The 21,104-nt window shown below is 46.2% G+C and overlaps 1 protein-coding gene across 1 annotated transcript in view; it reads right to left on the reverse strand.

Moving 5' to 3' along the window:
• The window catches only part of SLC7A14 (solute carrier family 7 member 14), a 28,626-nt gene extending 8,284 nt beyond the window's left edge, over window positions 1-20,342 (reverse strand). Inside the window, exons 1-3 of the mRNA XM_065639751.1 lie at window positions 20,285-20,342; window positions 6,203-6,602; window positions 846-1,082 (exon numbers count right to left, since the gene is read on the reverse strand). Coding sequence (XP_065495823.1) covers window positions 846-1,082; window positions 6,203-6,506 — 541 coding nt within the window. The 5' untranslated portion in view covers window positions 6,507-6,602; window positions 20,285-20,342. The remainder of the gene's footprint in view (window positions 1-845; window positions 1,083-6,202; window positions 6,603-20,284) is intronic.
• Window positions 20,343-21,104: the final 762 nt, after the last annotated feature.

The raw sequence follows: 21,104 nt of genomic DNA on the forward strand, positions 1-21,104 counted from the left end.
ATCTCATTGCAAAGGTGGTCTCCAGATGCCCCTGCCTCTGCTAGCTAACACTGTTTTATTAAGATGATAAATCCTGATCCTTCAAGACACTGTTAGGAGTTTTGGGAGGGCAGCAAACAAATGATCAGGTCCCAGATTGCACAAAATGTATTGGCTAACTACTAATTAAAACTCAAACATTAAGTTTTCATGACACGGGTACAGGATAGCTAGCCGTTTTACTTACTGGTAGGAACCACGGACCGTTGCTGGAACTGCTGGTCATAAGCATCACAGCCTGAGTTTCTACCTGGCAGCATGGCAGGCACTGGCTTGTACTCTCTAAAAGACTCTTAATGGGACCGAGCAAAGTGCTTGCACCGGGTGAAGTGCTTGTGCGCTGCCATTAGCCTCTGACATTCCACTAATTTTTCCGGTTGCTTATTCTGCTAAGTGCCAGCTCATCCCAAAGAGACTCAAACTATGGGTGTATCCCACACATCCTGAATCCAGTATGGGAAAAAACTGCAAAGGCAAAGTACCAGAGGCAGATGGATTGTAAATAATCACAGAATCATAGAATCATTTTGGTTGGAAAAGACCCTCAAGATCATCAGGTCCCACCATGAACCCAACACTGGCACTAAACCATGTCCCTAAGAACCTCATCTATGTGTCTTTTAAACATCTCCAGGGATGGTGACTCCACCACTTCCCTGGGCAGCCTGTTCCAATGCCTGACAACCCTTTCTGTGAAGAAATTTGAATAACGAATGAAGCCTAATATCCTTGTCTGACTTCTGACAAGCTTCCAATTACTTTCCAGGCCCTAATTAATGCAGGTAGCTACACACAGTGTGACACACCTAGTCCGTTCAATGTCCCAACGCTGTTGATCATCCAGCGGCTGATGGTGTGGTTGGCCAGCGAGTCGAACATGCTGCTGAGGGCACTGGCGCCCGCGGCCGTGCCGATCAGGTACTCCAGGATGAGGTTCCAGCCGATGAAGAACGCCACGAACTCCCCCACTGTCACATAGCTGTAGGTGTAGGCAGAGCCCGTGGTCTTGGGGACCCGCACACCAAACTCAGCGTAGCAAACACCTGTTTAAAATATGAAGCAACATAAGCAAAATGTGCTTGAGAAAAGAAAAAGCAAAACTGTCTCTGTTCCACCTGCCTGGAGGTGACAGGAGGTGCCCAGGGCTGTAGGCAGCATCAGGAGGAGCCCAGAAGCATCAGTTCTTCAGGAGGAGATTTCAGTGGACCTTAATAATTTCTAAACTCCTTGTGCCAGGACACTTTTCAATAAAAACCTGACCCTGACACATTGCTGTCTTAAAACAACCATTAGCTTTTATTTGAAAGGAATAGATGGACTTGGTAATAAATTCCCCAAATATTAGTCAGAACAAGCGCTGGAAGGGTGCATCGCATCCTGCTTATTTAACACTGATTAAGCCCCTGCCATGAAGACCCCAGTTCAGCTCATATGGGTTAATGGACTGTTATTATCACTATGTAAACACATAGTAAATATTGAATTCTTTATTAACTATTTTTTGCTGTTTAGAAGATAATAATTGCTTCAAAATTGTAATCAGTTCAGTATATACAGAGGAATGAATAATTTAGAAAAATGTTGTGAGGTTGCTGCTCTCACTATAAGTGCAGTATTTATGCAGTACAAATGCAGAAATATTGAACCCATAAGCTGAATTTGGTACTACTTCTTTTCTTGGTATTGGAAGGTTTTTGTATTCCATTCACTGTTTAACATGCGTGCATGTTGCTGGCAGTGCTTTTCAATGGGACTCTTTAAAACTTGATTTCTGTAAAGCAGGCCTAACCGCAGGAACAGCAAGACATCTCCATCATCCAGCCCTACAGAGAGTCATTATTCAAAGATGATGAAAAATGCATGCATTCAGCAAAGGTAAGACACTCACAGATAACTACAGGCCTGAATGATTTATAAAACAGGTGCTCTGATGGGGACAAGTATCTAGTTTCTTTCTTCAATGGCCTTAAAAATCATATAATCTTTCTTAAAGGCAGCTCTGCTTTTAGCCAACAACAAGATAAAGCTTAAAGAGGGTTGTTATTGATACAGAATGATAACAGCAAAGCAAGGATATTAATATGTATAAAATGTTTGAGTTTTCAATTACTCTACTAGGATTCCAAAATAGAAGAGTAACCTTTCACGATGTATTGCAACACGTTGTGGATATCTGCATTAGGTAGCAGCATATATTAAGAAAACACACTGGTTTTTATAATAGTATGCAGTATCCAGTCCAGCGGACATGAGATGCAAGATCTGCCATCAGTCCCTGATTGCCATTGCCCATGTTGGGTGACATTAATCAAATCACTTAGAAGTGCTGCAGGTCCAACATCAGAAATGGGGTTCACACCACCTTCCCTCTCTGCTTAAAAAGGAAGACAGTATATAATTTATTAGGATGCAGATTTTATCTCACTAATCTCTGCTGCATCAGTAGTGTATTATTATTATTATTATTATTATTATTATTATTATTATTATTATTATTATTATTATTATTATTATTATACAACTGCTAAATAAAACTATGTTACTCAGTTACTCCTTGGCAGTCCTGGCTGGCTATTTGGCATCTCATCCCACAGCACCTGGAGGGATGCAGCTTTCCCTTTGCCCCCGCACAGCTAGCCCAGCTCTGGGAGTGCACCCACTCCCTGCCACAACTCCTTGAATTTGGAGACAGTTTTATGTTTTTCCACCAGCCAAGAGTGTTTGCAAGTTTCTGCAGAAAACAAACAAACACAGTGGTTGTTTGGGAGGGTAGTTTTTGTACAGAAGACCATTTCTTTTCCTTGAATATCAGCTACACTGTGTAATCGGTGTGACAGTCATTCTACTGGTGTAATTATAGAGTTATTGACATTATTCAGAAGGACATAAACACAGCTGAGCAGCTTGGTCCCTGACATTGTCCCTTCCTAGATCCCATCTACAAGCCCCCATTTTTCAGAAGTAATTGACCTCTCCATTCTCTGGTTATCTTGTCTGGGGGTAAGAGGTGACACCTGGCATGAGGACACAGAGGCACCATGAGATATCCTAGAGGGCACTGACACTATGGGAGTGATGTTTCAGGTGAAACAAGCCTTTGGGGAGGGGCCTTTCAGCAGTGCCGAAGGTAACACCAATTAATTCATGTTTCCACACAGGAAATCCAGAGGGACTATCCTTCGTTAAAGAAGAACAGCCAATTTATTGAGGCAGGTATAGGGCAAAATCCTATTTTCAGCAAGCCGCTGAGCATATCCATTGTGTTTCACAATCACTGTGTGCAGATATATAAAAGCAAACTCCATAAATAGGGCTTCTTGAAAAAAAGGACTCTCATTTCTCCAGGACCACCCAAGCAGCTCATGACCAGCTGCAGCTGGAGCCCCTTATCCCAGCTCTTGTCCTGCAGCCAGGCAGCATCTGAGGCACAGGCTCAGCTCTCCCTGCTCCGCTGTGCATCTCGGCTGTTGCTGAGTCTGCAGTACCAGGTAAGAGCATCATGATGTGCCCCAAAATTGTGTGGTTCAGTGCCTGAAATTCCCATGAAGGGTCGTTGGAGCTGCAGAGCAGTTCCCATGGGAGAGAAAACCTCTTTTCTTGCACAGCGTGGCACCCAAGCTTGTGGGGTTGTGTGGCAGAGCAAACTATCCCACACTGGTAACCACCGTGTGGGAGGACCTGGTCCTTGCCTGAGCTCGCAGTGAGGAGTTTCCAAAATGTGACCAACAAGGCTGTACTGCTTTAAGAAAGGAGATCACTAAAGGGACAAGCAACAGCTGGTGGAAAAGGCTGTGGAGAGGGTAATGGGGCTGGGTAAGAGGCAAACTGCTGATTTTTGACAAGAAGGGGTTTTGGTTAGAGATGAGGGTGAGGGTGGAGAATCCCGGTGGTCACAGTTGATGGAGGGAGCCTGAGCTGTTCCCAGGGCTGGAGGCTTTGTGGAGGGAAGTTGGGCAAATGTTTCTGATTGAGAGCTGAATAAAAGGCCTTCTAGTGAGAAAATAAGAGAGATTGATTTCATTTAATTTATCAGTTTAATTGGTTATACTATGTCTGTAAGTACTCTGACGGGGTACATATTTCTTAAACCCAGGGGAAGGCATAAATGGAATTTTTCAGGTAGATGAAATTGGAAAAACCTCTACCTGAAACCAGGCTAAACATTGCGGAGCAGTTTCCCACCAGTGGGACTTGCCTTGCAGGGCTTCCCTGTGGCTGTTTGTCAGGGGAGCTGACAGCTTTCTGGAATGGGCTTTTTTTAGTCAAATCCCTCCTGGACTCAGTTTGCAGGCAGTAGGATCTGACTCTATGACCTTCAATACATCAAGGGAAAGCAGGTGATCTAGTGGTCCTGCCTGGCCTTAAAACCATGAGAAACTCCTTAAAATCCGTCTGTGCACACTTATATGAGCTCAGTACCCAGTACTCTGGGAGTGACTGTGATGCGACAGCTGAAATCGCTTCCCCCGTGAGCCCCATAGCCCGTCCAGCTCCCGAGCCCTTGCTCGGTTTTACTTGCCAAAAACGCGTTGCTGTTATAAACAACAGCGGCGTCAATGATGAAGTGACGAAGCGGTCAAGGAGACTATCAAAACACTGCATCCTTCCCAAAACGCTTTCCCAGGGCTATAAAAGCAAGCGGAGATGAAAGCTGAGCGGGAAGCGGCGTGGGCTCCCGTAGGCGGGAGGAGCTCCCTGCTGCAGGGCAGGGCTCGCATTTGGGGTGGAAAAGCCCCTTTTGGAGGATAGTGTGGTTTTTTTAAAAATGAGATCCACCCCGGCTCTGTTTGCTCTTGATTCCCCTTGTGGTCAGTGAAACCCTCGCAGAGGAGAGAAAGCAGGTGGTGGGAAGAGATAAAGACACTGATGTTATCTACTGCCCCGGTTAAAAAATGGGTGGTTTGGTTCATTTGTTGTGTTGGGATCTCAAATGAGCACTGGATCTCATTGCGTGGTCTCAGCTCTTGCTCTGGACTGAACCAGTGATAGATGTGTCTGAGCTGCCCTGTGCCTGGGGTCTAACTGGGGAGCAGAGAGGCAGGACTGTTGGTGTGGCGGTCCCCAGCCAGCATCGCTGGCATCTTGCCCTGGCGTGGCTTTGGGGACAGCGTGACACTCGTCCCCGGGCTGTGCCAGGGTTGTGCCTCTGGGGTGCAGGGGCATAGGGGGTTCAAACTCACACAGACTCTGGTGGGGTCTCCATGGAGCAACACCGCAACCCCCAGGGACAGAGCATGATGTGCTTCTACCTCCCCCTACAAAAATCAAGAGACTTGAAAAGCTGAGCTGGGTCATTTTGCTGTGTTTGCTGTTCCCATCTTCTACCAAAGCCCTTTGCCATTTACTCAAGTTTCCTTATTCAACCTGCGGATAAAAGCTGGATACCAGACTGACACAGCGTGCAAAGTCCTCTGAGCCGGGAGAGCAGGAACATCACATCATCGTGTTAGCACTGATCTGGAAAGGACAAATGCCAGCAGTACTGGCTTCATGTGGAAACCGCAGCTCGAGCCATATGCTCAGCTGGGTTCCTACAGAGGAGATGGAATTCACCAGCTTTTCACTAAAATATGTAATTCCTCTCTCTCCACACATTTGTTTGTTGGTTTTTTTCTTTGGAAATTCAAAGAGTCATCCTGTGCAAATAGGAGCTAATCAAATCAACCCCAAAACTAACTGAAGAATTTTCTAACTGTTAGCCATGTCCAGAATAAAAAAAGCCAGGCCTGGTGGTACTCAAGCCACCGATCCCCTTTCTGTTGAAACAGGGTTTCCCACAAGCCACGTTATATGCTTTTGCTCCAGTGCTGTGGCTTGGCCGTGTTCTCTGCCTGGGATACATGCTGCAAAACTCTCAAATGTTTCAAAATATATTGACCACAGGCTCCATCCTTGGGGAAGCCATCAGCAGCTCATTGGGGTAATTATGCTTGGGCTGCTGGCTCCCAGTACAAGGTTTTGTCTGAAGTCTGGGCAATGAGAGACAGTGCACTCCATGAGCTGGGTAAGGCCAGTGGAAAAGGGTTTTTCAGTCTATGGGGAAGTTGCTACCTCCTTGTAGCTTATGCTCTTGAGCATGGGTCCTGTCAGCTGTCCACCCATGAATGGAGCCAGAGGATGCACGACATGTCACGTTACTCAAAAACCCACCCGCACAACTCACCTGACAAGATGGAGGCAACAGCAGCAATGATGAAGGAAACGATGACCCCGGGCCCCGCCATCTCCTTGGCCACCAGGCCGGACACCACATACATGCCAGTGCCCACGCAGCTCCCAACGCCGAGGGAGATGAGGTCGAGGGTGGTGAGGACCTTGGCCAGCCTGGAGCCCTGGGCAGTGGTGGTCCCCGTGCCCTCCAGCATCGACTCCACCGGCTTGGTGCGCAGGACGCGGGCGCGCAGGGCATGGCCCGTGGCCCCCCATGGCACCCGCCGGGGGTCCAGGCGCGAGAAGAAGCCGCTCATGGCTGGTGCTGGGCTCCACGGAGGTGGGTCACAGCTGGTTTTGGCAGCACCTGCTCAGGGCTGCGGCTGCATCTCCCTCCTGCACTGGTGGCCCGGCTGCAAGAGAGAGGAACACAGTTTTCAACTGAAATAGCAAAGAAAGAGGGATGTGCTCCACATGGAGGAACCAAAAGGGGCCCCCGAGCTGGTTTCTGGCTGAGCTCCAGCACTGGGAGAGCCCTGGGGGCTCAGGGCAGCTTTGCTTTTGCCAGGGCTGCTGCTCTGGAGAAATTGCTTTCTGCATCCCATTTGCTTTGTACAACGGAGATGCTCTGCCCCCCTTTATCTTCGTCTGTATGGTTTCAGTTATTAATACAGCTCCACCAGCGGCAGGAACCTGATACTCTCCAAGTGCTCATTACATGGTTTAATTGCCACTAAAAGCGATGGTGGCTTCGTAGAACCATGAGGTGCTGGTGGGGACCAAGCCCAGCCCCAAGCTGGGCAGCAGCGCAGGATGTCCTGGGCGTGGGGATGCTCCGGTGGGCACCATGTGTCAGGCACCACTGCCATGCCTGTCCACATGGGACCTTCTGCAGGACATTGCTGTGCTTCATCTGCACTGCAAAAAAAAAAAAAAAGAGAGTCTGGGCCTGTAGCTTTGCTCCTGTATCCAGTGTGTTGGGACTGCTGCCCGATTGTGTCTGGCTGTGGGGTCTGATCACCACAAATTGGCCCTTACAGGGACAGGTGATTTATTTGGTGCTATAGAGGTTGATTCTTGCATTGCAGCTCTCTGACTCTTCTGGTTGTTTTTTCTTTTCTGTGTGTTAGCATTATCCTGGTGAACCCTAGAGGGGAAAGTTTTCAAGGGTACTGCTTGTTCAGGACCCAATGAATCATGCAGTTAAAAAGAGTCCTTGGTGTGGTTTCTTCGTTCAATTTATCACTTCAGATGTGTAGTTATTTAAATACTCTTTTAGGAATACCTTCTTCCTTTTTTTTTTTAACTCCTTCCTGGAGTAACTGCAACAAGCTTTGGGGTTTGTCTTCTATGTAGTTAAACCAAGCTAAGAGAGAAGCCCAGCAGACGCTTTAAGACTGTCTTAAAATTGTCTTATTATTGCAAATCATAAGATTGTCTTTAAAATAATGGAATTCTCTTGTTTTGCTCTTTCTCTGTGCTTTTTCATCTTGAGTCATGTTTTTCAAGGACTATTCAGCAACTGCCATTTCCCTGCTGTTTTTTAGCAAACTGCATAGTTCTCAGGCTAACTCCTAATACCAGCAGTAATAACTTTCTAGTGACATGCGTTGACTTCTTGACTTTGAGGAAAATAACAAGAATTGACAATCTCTGAATGCTAATATAAGGGAACAGAAAAAATAGCTTATTGAATATGAATTTTAGCCTGGCAGCTTCTTCCCTGTTAATACAGAAATCTCTTTTTTTAAATTGCTTTGAAGACAAAAACATTATTTTCCCATCTTTGCATCCAAACCAAATTACATTGTGTCTACCAGGCAGCCTTGTGTTGCTAGAGTTTATTAAATAAAACACAGCATTCATTTCATGTTTTGGTTGATCACAGTTCAAATTGTGTTGATTTTTTTTTTTACCTCAAGCAACCACGAGCTGTAAGGCTGGGTGTTCTAGCTAAGAATAATAACAAGGAAAATTTGTGACCGCTCTTGAACAAATGTCCATCTTTGGGTTGAGAATAATAACTGCGTTTGGGTTGTTGCAGGGGTCAGCTGGTCTGCAGTATGGGCTGGATCTCAGGCTAGGTTTTACTTTCTCGTTTAAAGGAAGGTTCATGTTGGATGGGGACAGCTGAGCCAGATGGGATGAGGTGGAGCAGCCCTTGGGACAACATGTCCCTGTGCTGGTGCCTCCAGGGTGGCTCTGCTTTGCCAGGGCTGTGCCTCAGCCGTGAAGGAAACAACTCTTCTAACCAAAGCGATCACCACCCAAAATTCATCCTCCTTTTATCCAAAGCACAGCATCTCTGAAGCACAGGCTGGCAAAAAGGTCTTGCTGCACTTCACCCAACCACTTCCCATCCTTTACTTAATTATTTTCCTTACTGGGGTTTTAGGATGCTCCTAGTTGAGTATGAGAGACTGAGCTTGCTATGCTTAGGTTAGCACCAACTTGACTTAAACTAGCCAAGAAGCTCGGCAGAAGTGTTTGTCTGGTTTTTGAACAGTTACAATCTAAACACCCTTATTTCTGCAAAGTTTTTGTCATGTAGTTTGTACTGTAAGAAAATATCTTTCCCAAGTGAGTCCATCCTTGGTTTACTCATTGCAAAAAAACATTGCAAGGTGAAAATAATAGATATTGAAGAGTCAGCTCTTAATTCTTGTACAGAAAAACATAATGAGAATCAGTGTCTGGAAGTTGAGGCTGGACAAATAAAAGTTGGTGGTTAACTACAGGAAGAGATGAACACCAGGAAGAGCCGATTTGTCTCTTTATGTCTTTATACCATTTCTGGGTGCTTTTGTGAAGGCTGTGCTTGTCATAGAGGAGGTGACTGGCCACCAGAAGAGGTAGGGTGGTGTGGGATGGAGGTGCCGAGGCTGTGGGCTGATCCTTGGTCCCATCACCAGCTTTGTGCTTTGGCATGGGCAGACCTGCCCTATGTTTTAGGGGGTTTGGGACTGACGTGGTTTGAGATCAGCAGTTTTTCATCATCTTGTCTGCAGTGTCTGGGGGTGGCTGACGAAGAGTCTGGGTAGGGTGGCATATGCTCAGGTCTTGCAGGAGGGATCCACATCCACACCTGAACAATCAGTGCACCTCCCAAACTGAAGAGAGTTGGGCATGACTGATTCAGACAGCCCAGTTTGCTCTCAAGGCACATGAGGGTACAGAAATGCCTTTCCACTTCTTGCAAAGAACCTCAAGGGAAGACATGTCAGTCTTGTCCAGAAATAATTTTTAACACCTAAAATAATGAAAAACTTAAATATTTTAAATTGTTTAAATTTAAAGGAGGAACTGGCTGGTGGATTTGTGATGTGCCCAGATTTAGGCTGCTGAACCGGGACTAGATCCTCCTGCATGGCTCCTCATTGCCCTGGGATTCATCCAGCTCCTCCTGAGTCACCAAGGGAAAAAACCTCCAAAGCATCTGACTCGAAATAATTCTATAATTGCCGCTATATTCAATTAAAAGTGATCATTCGAAACTATTCCAGATGTTTAAGCGAGATCAGCATATTGCTGCTCTGTAGCTTGGAAAACATCCTTTCACCTCACTTGAAGCCATAAAAAACCATCTCATAGATGGAAACCATTTACATGAGGCAGAGACGGTTCATCTCTGCTCTGCTCCGCTAACCTTTGCTAGCTAGAAGCACACAGTGAAAGTGAAGGAGAGTTTTTATTTGTGGTTTTTATCTGCTCTCTTTATTATAAACTCGGGAAGCTCAAGGGAGCTGCTCAGCTCTCCATCATCAGGCAGTCTGGGATGATGTTTCCCCGGCTGCCGCCTTCCCGGCTGGCGCTTGCTGCTGCCACCGCATGCTTGTTAGCAACTCCTGTTTGTACCGAAACACTCTTTTTCATTAGGGTAAATTAACTAAAACAGCAATCAAGTCAGAAGGAGAGGCTTAGGTATTTCCAGGCACGGATCTTGCTTGGTGTTGGGGTCAGTGCTTAATTATTCCTGAGGTAAAGCTGCTTTCTGCCCGCTGCCCCATGCTGGTGGGGTGCAGCATGGTACCCTCCGGCATCACCCATCCTTGTCACCCCCCATGGCTCCAGCTTCCCCAGACCTTGTCTGGTGCTTTGACATGGCTTATTTGATTTTTTTTTTTTTTTCTGTTAATGACTCCCCTCTGTCCAGGAATCCATAGGGGTATCCTTAAGCAAAAATGTCTATTAAAAAAATATTGGGAATGCAACAAGAAACAGAACATCGATGGTTATAAATGAAAAAAGAGAGCTGCCGGTGGTGTGTTGATAGAAAGCCAGTTGGGGCATTCATTAAGAGGAAGAGGTTAGATTTGCTCTGGTTTTCATGGCTCACAGAAGTAATTCTTATAGAGAGAAAACTTGCTGATGCCCTGGCAAGCAGCTGGGTCAGGATGACCCCAGTAACAGTAACACCCAGTTTGCTGCAGGGGGTTTTATGGAGGAAGCCCCTTCCTCCTCGTCCAGGGGAGATGTGGCCCAGAAATGCGGGATGGAAGCAGGTTCCTCTCAAACCCTGAGGCAGTGCCTGCTGTGGACCTCAGAAACAGTAGTACGGATGTTTACAGAGCGGGAGCAACAGCTCTCAGACCCCCTCCCCACTCTGCATAGCGGCTGCACTCAGAACTGGGTTGCAGCATTGCCCCCGGGGAAAGCGAGCCCAAAAGGCTCAAGGGGATGTGAGAGGTGGTTCAAGATGATGCAAGAGGTGGTTCAAGACAATGTGAGAGGTGGCTGCTGGCACCAAACCCACAAAGGACAAGAGAGGGAGGAAGAAATGTGCTAGCCTGACTTCCCTGCTACCCCTCCCCTTTCTATTTTAATTACTGGCTCGGTAACGGTGGGGCAGACTTGTATGAAGAGACACAAGATACTGAATTTCATTACAGGCAGAGAAATGACGTCAGCGGGGCTCCAGCCGCCGAGCAGAGGGATGCCTTCTGCCGGGGCTGCTCATCACGTTAATGTTTTCGTTGCGGATGCGATGTGATTGGGAGTTTTCTGTGCTTGTTTTTCTAGTGTTGATCCCCAGCTGGGCTGCCACTGTAAGAGCTGGCTCTGTCTCCATCATCAGCCCTCCTTAAAGGGATTTAAAAGCCGGGCACAGAGCCAAGAGTGAGGGCTGGTCCCTGCCGGTCCCAGTGCCGCTCACACGGGTTCAGCTTCAGCAATCTGGCCTTGTGCCTTTGCCGTTAATTTTGGGCTCTTTTTATATTTAATCATTCCATTTTTACCTCTGCTTGAGCAATTCAAGTGGAGCTGTAGTTAATTTAACTAAAACTCTTACTAAATTAAACTAATGATGTATTTCAGGCTTAAGACCAACTTTATATTTTGCATCAACTAAAAAAATATGTTCAAGGGGTTTTCTTGCGTGTCTTCTTAACAAAATGGAAGTGGAGGAGTTGAACAGCACTTTCCTGCGTTACTTCCATCTCTGTTACTTGAAGCGCTTTTCCAGTGTTAACACTGCTGTAAAATGGCTAAACACCATTACATTCTTTTGACAATAAGTAAAAGAGGAAATGTTTAACTTGACCAAAGACAAGGGTGCCACACATCCAGAGCCAGCCCCCAGGTGTCCTTAAACTCTGTATTCTAGTCTCTAGTGCAAGAAAGAATCAAAAGAGCATAGACATGTAATCCAGTAAAATAATTAGCATGGATGTAGAGATCACCCTTTTTGCCTCTCTCCAGCCTTCAGAGGAGTGACACGGTGTGCTGGTTTACCTGCTGCCGTCTCTGAGGAGAGACTAGGCTGCCTGAATAACTGGGGAATAACTGCAGCCGGTGGGTCCAAATTCTTAAGCTAAATAGCCAGTTTAGTATTTCAGCATTGATCTTTGGGCCCCGTGCCCATGCAGGCGAGCAGTGAGGAGGTTTAGGTGGCTCAGTGCTCATCTTCCTGCCTGGATGAGGAATGGGTGGGAACTGAAGTAACACATTCAGAGGTGAAATTGGAGCTGGTCATGGCGAGGGCCAGCAGATCCCTTGATATTGGGTTGTTCTGAACTTTGCCAAGGTTAATTACATGCCAACCTCATGAGCAGTTTGGCCAGGTTGTCAGGGTCCCTTGGGACCAAATGCACCTTCCATCCTTTCATGCTCATGGGCATCCCTGCAGGCCCACCGCCTCCCCTTAGACAGTAAATCTATCTCCCCAAGACATCAGGTTTTCTACTATACTTCTCCCCTGTGCCTGTGGAAGGCAGTCCTGTGCCTGGAATTTTGGTTTTCCACTTGTTTTCTGCCTTTTTTTTATGGGTACCAATGTTTCCTCGTGGTGCAGAGTGGCATAGGACTGAGTGTATAGGGTATTTATGACAATAGTCTGTGAGTGCTGAGCTGTAAGTAATGCAATATGCAGGAAGTGCTCCATTTGTGTTCACAAAAAAGCTATTTAATCACCAGAAGAAAAAAAAAAAAAAAAAGAGAGAGAGAGAGAATTACAGAGAAAGAGATATAATCAATTTGCACATTTTAAAAAAGGTTTAGTTTGTCATTGTTGTCTTAAGATAGCAAAGTAAAAGCCTTAAAAAATGTAATGACACTGCTAATGCAGGGAAATGACAAATCAATAGAGGGGTGAGCTGAGCAGGAGATGGGAAACCAGGAACTTCTTGTAACTGCTCTGGCAGGCTCCCTCTATGAGAGTGACGACACCACGTGAAATTAGTAAATTTGCTTCTCCATCAGTAACATGGAGAAAGTATCTACCTTACAGAGTGCTTAATTCAGTTGGGCTTTCCAGGGAAGCGGCAGAGAGAAACCATGCTAAAAATTATAAACGTAAAAACTATAAACGCTCCTCTGCTCGTACCTTGTTGAACACAGTGTTGCTTTTGTACCTGCTCATGGTCATCGGCAGAAGGACCCTGTGGCTCTGTGCACCTTCAAGCGCTCATTTGTGGCAGCTGTGTGATTTTGCATCTGAAGTGCAGATATTGATACCAATGATCAGATACAGCCTCTCCCAACCTTTTGCAGCCACGAGCCGTGGCATGGTCGAGCACATGAAACTCCTCAAGGAGTTTTGGGCTTACAGGTCTGGGTGCTCAGGCTGTTTCAAGGACTAATATGCTGACCTCTGAAATTCAGGCGTTTAAAACACTGTGAGACAGGTGCACAGGCGCCAAGGTTCGTCTCATGTGCTGGCACATATTTTTCTCCTCTGGTTTTGACAGTAGCAGCTCCAGACCCTGAGCTGTCACGAGAGGAAAAAGCATCTTCCTGATCATACAGTATCTTCTCCGGACGGTAGTGAGTTGCCTGTTTGCGCTGGTAGGTGCATATGGTCCCAGCAGCATGGTTGTCATTGGCATCAGTGGGCAGTGTCAGCCTTGTGTTTGCAGCTCTGGGCTTTTTCCTGGTTTTAGGTAACAGGTTATACTTTCAGTAATTACTGCTTTGATGAGATACACATTTTCTGTAATGAGTCTCACTGTTGGAGTGGACAAGGGCTTTCTTTGTATCACTGAAATGTTTAGACCCGGGTTACCAGACGGTCTCTTCTAGAATTATACTCATGTTAAAACTGCCTTTGCTTTAACAACATGCTGGAGGAAATCTCTGTAATTACTGGGTTGTGCTTTCTTTTTCTTTTCTCTGTGGATCCATACTTCTACAATGCAGAAGGAAAGTCATTATGGTTTGCTCCAGGCCAGCCATGAGAGCTTTTTTCATTTGACATAATTCACAGAATGGGTTATTTATTAATGTGTGAGGCTTTCTAAACAAAATGGATTTTTACTGTTGCGAGAGTTTGGCTGATGCATCATTACAACAACTTATTTCATTTCTGGGTAGCACTTTGAATTTCAGAGGCAAAACCACAACTTAAATCTTTCAGTAAACTACCAATTTAACACTTTGGCTTTGTCATCCAAACTGGAAAAAACAAACAAACAAAATAAACCTGTGTATCAAATACAGGATCTGAAAATTGACTATTTTTAAGCCTTTACTTTTATTTTGAAGATTGCCATTTTTACAGACATCCCTTTATTCCCCTCTAGGGAACTGTGTTTGGTGGGTTTTTTGTTTGTTTGTTGTTTTTTTTTCCCCTCTCAACGCTGATTCCCACTTACCATCAGCCTTTCTGGCTTTCTGTAATAATTTATTAGGAGTCTGCACTGGCCTTTTACACTGTAAACACATCAGGCTTACAAACACGGTTCAGCTCTTGTTGGCTTTCAAATGCATTTCTCTTTTGTATGTGCACATGGTCTCATTAATTAGTTATCGTGTTCCATCAGCAGTTATACAATTGTAATTGATTATGCCTCACTGCCCTGTTTCCATGATTTTGGCTATCATCTAATTAATGCATGAGAGGTTCTCAAAGAAAAACTTTCCTCAGAAGAAGCTGGAAAGACACATTCTTCAACCCCGAACCTGCCAAAGGCTCCAGAAGAAGCAATAGTAGTATATGCAAATTATGGGGGTGTTTTGCATATGGAAAAGGGAGCCTAGAGCTTGTGGAGTAATTTGGCTGGTTGTAGGCTGTGTCACTAAACTCCTCAACATAAGTGTGAGGTAGATTCAACGCACTTCCAAGGAAGTGAATAGCAGCTTCTGATGCTTTTCTTACGTTTGGCTGCTTATTCTTCTTATTCACTAGGACAAAAAATCCTTGCCTTACATGAGTAATCCTCCTGCATTTCAACACAACCGATTATATGAGTAATGTGAGCACAAGTTGATCAAAGAAGATGATTTAGAATAGATTTTCTGTGTTTAGTAATTTATCATCATCAGTCAGGCAAAAGCACTGCAACACCGGAGCGGCGTGTAGTGTGAGTAACACCTAGTGTCGTAGCATGAGGGTTTTTTGACATTTCTCAGTAAGTGAGTTACAAATGCACAACCAAGACTAAATCAGTGTCTAGGATGGTACTAGTGAAGCAGAATTAAATGGAAAATGAATCTGAAAAATGCTAATAGCATAAAAATTAAGGTATTCTAGTATTCCTGAGTGATGCGCACACACGCCTGGGGATGTTCTTGTGTAGCAAGGGAATCAACATGAGCAAACATGATTTCCTTCAGCTTAAAATTTGCTTGTAATTGAAGTTCTGGTAGCTAATTGCATATTTGCTCTTAGGATGTCTTACCAGTGAGACCCCCATACCAACACCTTTCACTGAGGCAACACATTTTTGTCTCCCATGGTGTATCACCCTGCCTGGCAAGCATAACTCATCTGGTGTGCCCGCATGCAATTAAGAGCAGAGAATATACACACTGAAATATTATTGCTGTAGTTCTTGTTTGTGCCAGAGCTCTCAGCCAAAGGAACTCAACACATTTCTGCTTTCTGTCTTAATTTACTTTCTGCAGAGCTAGTGACCTTTGTTATTAATTGCACATCTCCTGGTCCCTGTTGCTTCCAAGGCAGGTTAATGAGCGGAACACACTTGCCCAGGTGCCTTAGACAAGGCGCTCACATCCCCAGATGCCTCCTGAGCATCCTGCTGCAGGGCTTGAGTGGTGCGAGACCTTACTCTAATGCTTCCTGCCTGTTCCCAGCTGAGGATTAAGGACAGGCACGAGAAGGACACATTTCCTCCATTACCAGCCTAGGGTGTCCAAATCCTACCTGGAGGCCACCCTGGTATTGCTGGGCACCAGGGAATAGTTGCTCGTTTAGTACAACTTTAACAGGTCCCTCATTAAGACCCAGTTCAGTAATATTCATAAGCACACACCTAAAGATAAGTTTTAATTGTGCTGCTGTAGGTGGACTGTGCCTAGATGTGCAAGTGGCATTTACACACAGGAAGGTGGCTCCATCCTCAGGTTTAAAAAACTTTGTTGAGTAAGACCCAGCCTGCACTCAGGGAGCTGAGGACCTGCTGAAGGAATGGACCAAACCACCAACTTGAGTCACAGCTCCAACAAGCAGGAGTCAGTGGCTGCTGAGAGGAGCTGCCCTCAAACCCGCACATTCGCTTTTGTAACTTTTACCTAAAGTTTTGGTACAGATACCCCCATAAACACTTGTAGCATGGCAGCAGTGACCCATTTCACTATGGGCAGCAAAGCACTGAATCCTGTAACTCTGTTCTTGCAGAATTAAGATGTGGTGCCTGAAAAACCTGCTCCACAAAAGCTCTTCTTCTGTACACCTGCCAGGTAGATTTAATTTGTGGTATCATGTATTTCAGTAAATTATTGATAGAATTGCTGTGCAGAGGAACAGAAACAATAGAGTCACGTGCTGCCTGGCTCCACCTCACTGGTTTTGTTTCCTAAGTGTTTGGGCTTCACTCTGACAGTTTTATTACAGGAAAAAAATAGTTTTCTCCTAGGGATGTTCCAACCTGGTGACAGAGAGGGATGGGCTGTGGTGGCAGTGTCAATGACAGCTGGAGCACCCAGCCCCGTGCTGATGACCGCATAGTCTAGAGGCAGGGCTGCTATTCCATGAGCCAAGGAAACATATATAAGAGAAAAATTGCTCAGCACTAGCAGGCAGGTTGCAGCTGACAACCACAACTTAGCTACATCTCATCACTTGTAAATGAAAAATATTTTAGGAATCTCTGTAGCTCATGGATCTACGTTAGAATCTGCTCCCATTTACACTGTGGGTGAGTTATTGAGTTCAGCGGACTCACCCTGGGCCAAAGTGAGACTCTGGCCAGGTTTTTATATTCATAGGAATGAGCTTAAAAATGCCTACTGTATTTCTTGATTCTGGATCCTTTTGCATCCCTAGATCTACTGTCTCTCACAACAATAACAAGTTCGGGCCCAAGAGTGGCTTCATATTTTATAGAGAGAGCCAATCTGGGAGTGATTTTTTTTTAAATTATTATTATTTTTTTTAATCAGTGAAAGACACAAATGCTACCTACCTGCTAATTTTTTTGGTGTGACATAGGGATCCCACTACCACACACTGATGAAGAAGTATTTGTGTTTTGTTTTGGTGTTTGGTTTTTTATTTTACATTCTTATTTTTAAAATGTCTTAATAATCCAAACAACAACATGTTGAGTAAACATATACATTATGATGATCTGAATAGCTCAGGTGCTCTGAAGGCAACGTTTTGATTATTTGGGGGCTAAGAAGTCTGAGGGACTAAGTATATTGTGTTACAGACTTCTCTGTTGTCCTCTTTTTTTCTTCATGAAGAGCCTAGGATTGTATTTATGTTTGTGTAAGTATTTGTCATCCTATTTGCTTGAATGTTGCAAGGCTTCACAGGAAAACCATTAATTCAGGCATTGAGAGGTCATCCTGTTCTCATTGAATTTTCTAGAAAAACTCCTGTTGCCTTCAAGGGAAAATGGATGAAATCTTATTATATGTGTGTGATTTCAGAACTGAGAAAACAGACTGTCTTGTGCTTCAAGAAGGAAGTAGCGTCAAGTCAGCCTATAAATATATCTTTAAAAATATTTTGGGTTGGAATCCTTTCTGATACAATCCCATCAGAGACTCTCAGTTCCATAAAGAATGAATTTTAATCATTTTCATAGGATCCTAATAAAACAGAGAAAGGTAAGATATGTCTTGACTTAGGAGTCATAACTGACTCACTAAGGAAAATGATTTATTTTTTAAATTACTTCACTTTACCGCAATATGCACAAAGAAAGAAGCTATTTTTAGGGAGAGTTAATTAATGAAATAAGTTGGAAAATTGGGGGGTTCAAAATACGAGTTGGTCAGTGATTTGTTCTTTTGGTATGTGGTCAAAGATCCCACCTGCTGGGAATGTTGTGCTTGTCTAGAGGGAAGGCTGGGGCACCTGGGAGCACAGTTGTACATCTCCGTGCCTAACTTGGGGAATTAAAGATCAAAGGTATCATTAAGTTCACCGAGTTAATTTTGTCTGAATCGCAGGGCATTAGCTTCCAGGCAATTACTCCTGCAGGGAGCACAATGACTTGCTTTGGCTAAGTTGCATCTTTTGGGAGGACATCAAGTCTTGACATAAACAGATGGAGAATCCAGCAGGTTTTCTGATAGCTCCTTCATCAGGTCATCAGCCCTTCGCTGCTCAAAAATGTGATCCCTCACTTAAATCAGAATGTTTTGGCTTTAGCATCTCGGCACTAGTTCGTGTTATGCCTGCCTTTGGCAGATGGAGGAATAACTCAGTGCTGAGAAATTGCTTTCTGTAGAGGCTCCTGGATTCAAGAATCAAGTTGCTTCCCACCCTTTGTTTTAATGAAGTAAGTTGCTCTGGTGCTGTAGTTCCTCCATTGTAAGGGCCTTTCTCTGCTCCTTAACAGGCTTTGTCTTTTTTTTTTCTTTATCCTTCCAATTTTATCGTCATTTTTGTTGATGTCTGCTGCACTCTAGCAGTCTCAGTTTCCAAGGGCTGAGGTAAAATTTCCTCCCTACATCTCTCCTTACTGAAAAGCAATTGTATGAGACTTTTTTTTTCCCTTAGTCTTGTTCGAGAGCTTATCATATTGTAGATATTGCCTCTATCCTGTCTTCTCAGATATGTACTGTACATTTGACTTGACTTTGAGAGGACCCAAGATTCTTTGTTGGCATCATTTACTACTCATCAGTCTCTGTTTTGTTGGCAAAGATCAGCACCTTTGATAGATGAAAATGGGAAATAGCACTTGGGCCTTGCAAGAATCCCTTCCTTCTCTCTTCTCATGCAACAAGGATTCCCCATGGAGCAGTACGTTTTAAGAACAGATAATTAGTCAGTTCAATCTAGGTAGCTTTTCACTCTGGTATTGGTTTTGGCTTGTTTGAGGTTTTTTGTTTGTTTACAATATATCGTTCAACTACAGTAAGTCATATGCTTCAGCAATGTGTACCAATAAAATTAAGATGTGTAAATATCTTTAGCAATCAGACCTTCAGTCTCATGACAGTTTTTGGGCAATTAAACAAATGCTTTCACATGCTAAAATGTACTTGCCTACTACTTAGGGACACTGGGAGGATTAATTAGTTAATATGCTAGATTAAATCAGACATGGCCCTTTCGAACCGAAAGTCTTCTCTGGGGTCAACAAGAGTGATGCTGTTTCCTCCTCCTACCCAGAGCCTGTGTTGATTTAGGAAGCCCTATATTAGAGCTCTCTCAGTACAGCCTGTGACAGGAAGGCACTAAGTCAATCTGTATAAACTAGCATTTAATAGGCCACAAAACCTGAGCTGGAAAGCAATTCTGAGAAAAAGTGATTAAGATTTTTCAATACGGCGATGCTGAAGCATACATACCCAGGGCTGAGGCAGGCAGACAGTCGGCATTAGGCAGTTCGAATATACCCGTGTGGAATCAATAAACAGCACCGAGTCGGGGGATGACGTAAAAAGGAAGCTTAACTCCATTACCAGCCTCCAAGTCAGAGAGAGTTTTGCAGGCGCCGGCGGGAGGATGGAGCCGGACGCGGGTCCGGGGGTGAGAGGCCTCGCCGAGGGCTGCCGGCGCCCGGGGCCGCCCCGTCAGGGCTCCAGCACCACGGACAGCGCCCGCCCGGCCCCACGCGCGACCGCGGCCCCCGCCGCCACCAGCTCCCTCCCGCGCGGGTCTAGCCTGCTCCCGCCTGCCTCTCGGTTTCTTTTCTGCCTCTCGTTTCCCTGCCCGCAGTGTCCCGACCTTCTCCACGCGTGTTTTGTGCGGTAACCTGTAGCGAGAGCTGTCGCTTCAGTCAGCCCACCCGATATTTCTCCTCTCACTCTGTTTTTCCCCCTGTTCCTATCAACCCCGTGCCGTCAGCGCTGACGTTCCCCACCTCCTCCCCGGTGAGTGCCCCGACACTTTGTAAACACGGGGCCGCAGCCGGGCCGGGGCAGCGGGATGCCCAAGCGGGCTGGGGTCCCCCGGACTCCGTCCCCCGCGGCCCGGAGGTGCCGGGGCTCTCTCCTTGTCGCGCCGGCCCCGAGCCGGGCAGAAGCTGCCCCGGGTGCGTGGGGGGACCGCGGCCGCCCTCACTCTTCCCGGGGCGCTGGGCCAGACCTTTCCCGGGGTGGCAGCCGGGCCACCCGCACCCCGAAAGGCTCCGAGCTGCTCCCCCCGGGCAGGAGGGTGGCAGCACGGGGAAGCGCCTTCCCCCGCCGCGCTCCCTCCATCCCCCTTCTCCTCCCCTCCCGGTGCCGGGGCACTCACCGCCGGGCGCAGAGGGCAGCGGGCGGGCGATGCTGCGGAGCGGCCGCGGGCGCGCACCCCGGCGGGGGCGGCTGCGCTGCTGCAGCCGGCGGGGGGGCTGCGCTGGGCACCGGCGGCCCCGGCTCCCGGCCGCGCACGCAGGGCGGAGGGAGGGATGGAGCGAGGGAGGAGGGAGGGAAAAAGAGAGGGAGGAGGGCGCTGCAGCTCCTCAATTATTCAGCGCTTCCCCCTCTCTGCTCTCTCCCCGCCTGCCGCATGTGACCGCCCGGCAATACCCACGGGCCGAGCCGTGCCGCTCCCGGGAGACCTCCCTGCATGGGGCTGCCACTCCTACGGCCACGTCCCCACCCACCGAGTCCTCTCTGTCGGCCCAGGTGTCCTGAGGGTGGCCTCCTCCAAATTGCCTGGCTGCTGAAAAATAGCTCTCCTGGCTGCTGCCTCCGGAGCAGGGTTTTTCTCACCCCAGGGACAGAAGATGGGGACCCCCCCTTTGTTTTCTCCTTGAACCGCACTGTGAGATTTGGGTGTTAATACTGTAATCCCGGAAGAGGCAGAATTAGGACTAAAATAATACCTCATGTATTGCAGCGTGCAGTGGTGTCCAGCCCTCTGCATGGTCCAGCTGGGAGGAGTTAGATGTCAGGTGCAGGATATATTTTATATCCATAGCTGCTTTTGAGGGTAGCTGGAATTCATGTTCAAGATGATTCCTTATTTTTCCTTATCGCATTTTTATTTATTGATTCTTGCTGTTCGCACTTGCTCTTTGTATCTGTGTTCTTACCATTTTGACATGAAATCCAAAATGGTTTCACCTCCA

The sequence above is a fragment of the Caloenas nicobarica genome, chromosome 8, assembly GCF_036013445.1.
Source record: "Caloenas nicobarica isolate bCalNic1 chromosome 8, bCalNic1.hap1, whole genome shotgun sequence".
In the NCBI taxonomy this organism is placed as follows: Eukaryota; Metazoa; Chordata; class Aves; order Columbiformes; family Columbidae; genus Caloenas; species Caloenas nicobarica.